Source organism: Poecilia reticulata, linkage group LG3 (assembly GCF_000633615.1).
Source record: "Poecilia reticulata strain Guanapo linkage group LG3, Guppy_female_1.0+MT, whole genome shotgun sequence".
In the NCBI taxonomy this organism is placed as follows: domain Eukaryota; kingdom Metazoa; phylum Chordata; class Actinopteri; order Cyprinodontiformes; family Poeciliidae; genus Poecilia; species Poecilia reticulata.
This window is the reverse complement of record NC_024333.1, coordinates 28,294,878-28,301,101: the sequence shown is the minus strand read 5'-3', so window position 1 is coordinate 28,301,101 and position 6,224 is coordinate 28,294,878. Positions and strand designations below refer to the sequence as shown.

Genomic DNA, 6,224 nt, shown 5'->3' with positions numbered 1-6,224 from the left:
TATATACATACAGTATATATATTGTCATAGTACCCCCAAGAATTTAAAACTACTTTCACCCCTGGTTTACACTAAACACTTTCCTCTATTTCAGACCTCGGAAACCACAGAACTGAGACCGAAGGAGATGTTTTAAAGTTTTACTGCTTTCTAAAAGAGTAATCAATATAAAGACGACATTCAACAAAACTATCAACCATGACAGTTCTGGCGCAAAAAGAGGGTATACGTGGCGCATAGGGGGCGCCGCCAAATGTTGACTCATCTCTTAGCATTTTCTGTATTTTAACAGCCGTTTGTGTATGTGTAAATAACATGACCAATATCTATTTAGTTTAATTTGGGAAAACAATTTAAAAATAAAACATTTCTGTCCAAAAACATGACCAGCTGATCACATTTAGTTTTTTTTATCTTCACCCATGCACTGGATCTGTTGGATATAATTACACAAGCATTCAGAACAGTAAGGAGAAAATGAGACACCAGAGGAGCAGAGGTTTTWAGGTTTAACCATATTTATCAAATAGCAGTCAACAAAAATAAGACATTCTACATACATTCAATCAGAAAATAGTCTGAATCAGATGCTTGTTGCCATAAATTGCATGTAACAAACCTATTAATATCTCCCGAGCTACTTTTACATCTGCAAATTGTGCATTTTTTCTCCTTTACATCTCTCCCGTATCTGCCGACAGCAGCAGTTTTACACACAAAATCCTCTTAGATTTTAAGACTTTGGCAAAGGCAATCTGATATGATCATCAAATGCATTCAAGACACTTCAAATTCAAAATAAACTTAATTCCTTAGGATTTAATTATTAACTTTATTTGGAACATAACAAATGACTATATACAAATCCAGCAGTAGCAATAGATCCCTGCTAGCCGGTTGCCTTTTTCCTCTTGAATAGAAAAACAGCAGGTCTTGAACTTTTAAAACGGCAACAAGAAAAGAAAGCCTTAAAATAATAGAAAGGGAATAAAACCTCTTCATGAGATCTGTTCTGTTCATCATTAGGAACCTCTAAAAATCCACATTGATTGCTTTTCTTTGTGCCTTTCAGTGTCCAGAGCTCAAGCTTTAGAACATAAAATGGTCACTTATCAAGTGAAATCAAGTTTGCATGAGAAGGAAATGTAAACTCCAAAAATAAAATCCTCCTTCACACTGAATTTACCGTTTCTGTCCCAAAAATAAACCTTCCCACGTCCACCGTTTCCATTTTCCTCTTTGTAGAGGAAAGTWTTTCAGAAAAACTGCAGCACTATGAGGCATTTCAAGAAGCAGAACCATCATAAGTTCAGGCCGTTCCTTTTTATTTGACAGCTCTCGACTTGATTTGGTTCAAATCTTCATGCAGCCGCCTGAGGTTCACGGGTTACTACCACCTCCAGCCTCCTCAAAGTTTCCTCCTGCGGGTGACGGGCTTTGAGAAAACGATGTCTATGACGCGTTTGCGCCGCAGGTTCCTGGTGGTCGGGACCGGCGCTTCGTCTGCGATCCCCCTGAGCGCTCGCGGCAGCGGCTCAGCCGGGCTGGGCAGCGGCGAGATCAGATCCACCTCGGCGATGGGAACAGACTCCGAAACAGCTGCGGATCTGAGGGGGAAGACACACAAACAGTGGGCATGTTTTTATTAGCTTCGGCTCTTAAAAAGTAGAACCGTCAAACATTTAAATCTACTAAAAATKAGGTTTTAAGAGCAGGTCTTACTTTGCTGTTTTCCTGCTTGTTTTTCTGGTTTTAGATGTTTTCTCCACTTCAGCGCGATCAGTTTCTGAGGAAGCTTTGTCCTAAAAGGAAAACAGGAGTTGACATTCATCAAGGTAAAAAATATTAGRAAAAGTATTTAGACCACTTTGACCTGTCTTTTAAATCATAAACTCTTATATATTTTATGTGACTGACCAAAACAAAGGAGCCCTTCAGTGTGAGGCGGAAGGAAAATKATGCATGTTTTYCTGGTGTTCAGTTCCCTTTTCTCCAATATCAATAAATAAAATCCTGATCACATCTGTTTTAAGTTCTATCTTAAAATAAACGCAGCTGTTCTGTGAATCTCCTCTGATTCGTTAGGTAAGACTCAAACCAAACACTTTGGTTTGAGTCTTGTTAGTTTTAAGCAGATCAAACAGGGTTGGTGTTAAAGAGCACATATTTTGGTTTTTAGTTGCAAAAACTTTGTTTTATGAATTGAAAACCATGCATMATTTTTCCCATTTTGTCATTGTGGAATGACAAAATGAGATGTGAAGGGAGAAAATCTGCCCAGAACCCTAAATATGTTCAGCTGTTAAACTGAATCTCCTACCTGAACAGAAGCATCTTTGACTCGGCTCCTGCTGCGGGTGACCGGCGCCTCAGACTCCTCGCCTGGCGAAGAAGACTCTGCTTTACGAGCTGAAACACAGAAACGGTTAAGACCCTCCTGGATGGGCGGAGGAACGTAAACCGGCTGGGATTTGGCTCACCTCTTGTTTGTCGCCGGCGGGAGGGAGAGTAGATGAACGAGTTTTCTCCTGGACTGGACTGACCTGCTGCAGGTTCAGGCGCCGGGCCGTCTGGTTCCGGAGGAGATGAAACCTGATCCACTGAGGATTTGGTGCTCCTCCTCCTGGTTCTCTCAGTCTTCACACCTGTTTCCACAAGTTCACACATTTATATGATGGTCTTACAAATGCTTGACCTTTCCCTTAAACTCCACAGTAACAACCTTGTCGTAATAAAATTCCACAAAGTTGAATTTTATTTCAACTTTCAAGCACATATTTTGGTTTTTAGTAGCAAAATAAATAAGTGGAAACCATATGCMATTTTTCTTCCACTTTGCAAGTCAATACTGCAGCTGAACCACCATCTTTAAAATCCAGTAAACCCCCGACTTCAGGGTTTGTGTTGCACCAAATTCTGCCTGAGYAGATCATCATGAAGATGTTCTTTTTTTATTTATTTGGTWATTTTTTACGTAATGCAGAAAAGTCTCATGAGGGGTTAAAAAAAACTACATAAAATATAYGAGATTAAGTTAAATTTAAGACCAACTTACCTTTTTTATAATGAATTTAAGACGTCTTAAGCATGGACATCCTGCCGTGTCTTACACCAAAAACTATTTATAAACCGAAGCATTTAAAGAGGTTGTMGGTTAAAAACTTGTTCGTACCTTCCCGTCTCTCCTCTTCATCCTTGAGCCTCTTGATGAGGGCGTCTGCAACAGGAGTTTCCGAGTCCACCTCTAACGGAGAGTCCAGCAGGGGCAGATCCTCCTCAGGATGGCTCCAGAGTCTGCTTCTCGTTGGGCGACGATTGTTGGTGGGATCAGAGTTTTTGTTTGGATCTTTGCCTTCTCTCACTTTTCCTGAACCACTTTCTTCTCTCCTCCTCCTGTTGCCCTGAGGAAGGGCGGCAGGAACCAGTTTTACCTATGGAGTTTAAATGTGAGATGAATGAAACCGACCGATGAAAATGGAAACACAGTGGATGATGGTTGAGCCCTTACTTGAGGATACACAGTTATAGTGATCTGGCTGGACTGTCGCGTTGTCCTCCCAGGATGGGAAAGTTGCCGCTTCTTCTCTGCCTCTCTCTGTTCTCCTTCGTCTTCTTCAAACACGACTGGCAGCATCTGTGGTCTAATTTTTTTGCCGCTGCATTTTAGAGAGACGGGCTCCTCTTTGACCGTCACCGGGGTCAGCTCTTCCTCGTTGGTATTGCTCGTCTTTCTGCTGGACCTCCTGGGGGTGCTGGCCTGAGTGCGTTTGGAAGGAGTTGGAGTCTTGCTGCTTTTTCTGCGACCTCTTATCGTTTCCACGCCCTYATYCTCTTGGCTGTCCTCTGCGGTCGCAGATTCCTCCTCGCTGTCGGTTCTTGTTGCAGCAGCTCTCTGCGATCGTCTGCCTGGCGAAGCCCTCCTGGAGGTYGAAGCCGTGGAAATCTCATAATCCATGTTTTCAGGCTCCTCTTTAGGAATTACCGGCTGAATTTTGCGGGTACTTCTACGAGGTGTGACGATTTGGAGCGGCTTGCCTCTCTTCGGAGTACAAGTTGGCAAGGCAGGAGCGTCGTTGCTAGTTTTCGTCAGCTCTGGCTCGCTCACTGCCTCTGGAGAGATTAAAGTCGCGTTTCGTCCTCTTGTCATCCTCCGGGATGGAGTAGAAGAATCTTCCTTCCTCTGAGCAGCTGGCGTTTGTTTCGCAGTTTGACTTTCTGGATCAACAATGTTCTCYAAAGGTTCTTCTGCAACGTTTTTATGCCTCAGTTGTCTCCTGGGTTGTTCCTCCGTTTCCTCCTCATGTCCAACTTTAGTGTCTGATGATGTCGTGTGCTCAAGCTTCTTGTCCTCTACAGCAGACTCAGTGTTTTCCATCTCTGTAGGAACAGACCCGTTCCCCTCAGGCAGCTGCGCTTCCTCAGCAGGGATTGGTTTTTCCTCCTCAACTGCTTCTGTTCGTTCAGCCGAGTCKGCATCGTTCACAGCAGCTGGAGATTCTTCTGGAACCGATACTGAAGGAGCTTCCTGATCTTCAGATGATCCAATTTCTTCTACCTTTGCAGCTTTTATCTCTGCAGAGTCTTCGGTCTCCTGTTTCTCTGCAGTAGATTCAGTCTGCAGGTCAATTTGTGAATCTCCGAGCTCCTCTTCCTCAAGTCCACGATCATCATTTTGATCCAGGTTTTCCATCGCCGCGCTCTCTCCTTCTGGTGAAGCTTCTTCCCTGTTATCCACGTCCAAAGGAATGACGTCAGGTCTGTCAGACGGGTCTTCCCTCTCCATCTGCAGCGGCTCAGGAAGCTCCAACGGCTGCACATCATTCCCSACAGCCGCCTCCGCCTCCTTGACTCCGTCCTCTTCCGTGTCCAGCATCAGCGTGAAGCCGGTGTGAATCTCCGGCTGCTGCTCTTCGGCCGCAGCGCCCGGCTGCAGAGCAGGAAGAGCGAGGTCGGAGCCGTCCACCAGGCCTTGCTGTCCCTCCATGAACTCRAAGGGAACCAGCAGAGTGGTGGAAGGTTTGAGCTCCATGTATGACGAGGACAATGACGACGCTGGCTCCGTGTTGGCGTCCAGCTCCATCCCTCCGTCGTCTCCGCCGAGTCTCACCATCACAACCTCGCCTTCGATGTCGTCCTCTACGATCTGGAAGCGCGTTCAGGATAAAGCCCGTTCATTTCGATTGAAATCATCTAAATGTACGGTTGAATTTAACGTGATCTGAAAGTCGTTACCTTCATCTCTGCACCAGGTGCGACCAGGGAGAACTCRGCAGCTCGCTGCTCTGACAGATCCTGCAGGAAGTGGGCGTGTTCCTGCTGCATGAGGACCGAGCCGGGCTGCAGCAGCGGCAGCCTCCCGTTACCCTGAACCTCATCAATGATCTCCACCTCACTGCCGGAGTCTTCCTCTTCCTCCTCCTCCTCYTCYTCYTCTTCTYCCTCTTCAGCTTGATTAGATGACTCCTCTTCACCTTCMTCCTCAGATGCAGGACTGGACAGTTCTTCGCTGTCATTCAAGCTCACTACAGCTGGGAGAGCAACACATGAGTGAAATGATCAGGTGCACCAGAACAACTGTAAACGTGGGAGTAAATGTGATCTTCCTCACAGTGGGAGTCGGTGCCTGTCGGCTCTGAGGAAGTCACAGAAACTGTGGACTTCTGTGGCGTGAAAACCGACGGATCTACAGCTGCTGGATTCTCCTCCTCTTCCTCGCTGCACGGCAAGAYGGCAGCCATTTTAAAACAGGTCAGAAACATCTTTAGCACATCTAAACATCAAACTTTCCWGTGTTTTGGAGACACATTTCTAAAATATAAAGACTTTTTCATGTCAATCAAAAGTGCACTGCAAAAACACAAAATTTTACCAATTATTTTTGGTCTAGTTTCTAGTGCAAATATCTTGAAATAAGAAAACTAAATTACAAGTACATTTTCAGCAAGATTTAATTCTTGAAAAACCACTGAATCCCCTGACAGATTATTTCACTTATTACAAGACATTTTCTGCTTGTTATAAGTGAAACAATCAATATTAAGGAAGATTTGTGTTTTTGCAGTGCACCTAGAATCTCAGCTGATTGCAATGTGTTTATTTTCTAAAGCCATAAATTTAAACTGAATAGAGGTGAATAAACTACTAGATCATYGAAAACTTAATTTATTTTAGTAAATAAATCTACCGAAACGACCTTTACAGTCATTACAAAGTTTCAAGCTTTG

The 6,224-nt window shown here is 44.2% G+C and overlaps 1 protein-coding gene across 1 annotated transcript in view; it reads right to left on the bottom strand.

Moving 5' to 3' along the window:
- Window positions 1-505: 505 nt before the first annotated feature.
- ahctf1 (AT hook containing transcription factor 1) overlaps window positions 506-6,224 on the bottom strand; it is a 24,305-nt gene continuing 18,586 nt past the window's right edge. The window contains exons 29-36 of the mRNA XM_008405840.1: window positions 5,609-5,774; window positions 5,233-5,528; window positions 3,509-5,143; window positions 3,173-3,431; window positions 2,481-2,645; window positions 2,321-2,409; window positions 1,723-1,802; window positions 506-1,607 (exon numbers count right to left, since the gene is read on the bottom strand). Coding sequence (XP_008404062.1) covers window positions 1,409-1,607; window positions 1,723-1,802; window positions 2,321-2,409; window positions 2,481-2,645; window positions 3,173-3,431; window positions 3,509-5,143; window positions 5,233-5,528; window positions 5,609-5,774 — 2,889 coding nt within the window. The 3' untranslated portion in view covers window positions 506-1,408. The remainder of the gene's footprint in view (window positions 1,608-1,722; window positions 1,803-2,320; window positions 2,410-2,480; window positions 2,646-3,172; window positions 3,432-3,508; window positions 5,144-5,232; window positions 5,529-5,608; window positions 5,775-6,224) is intronic.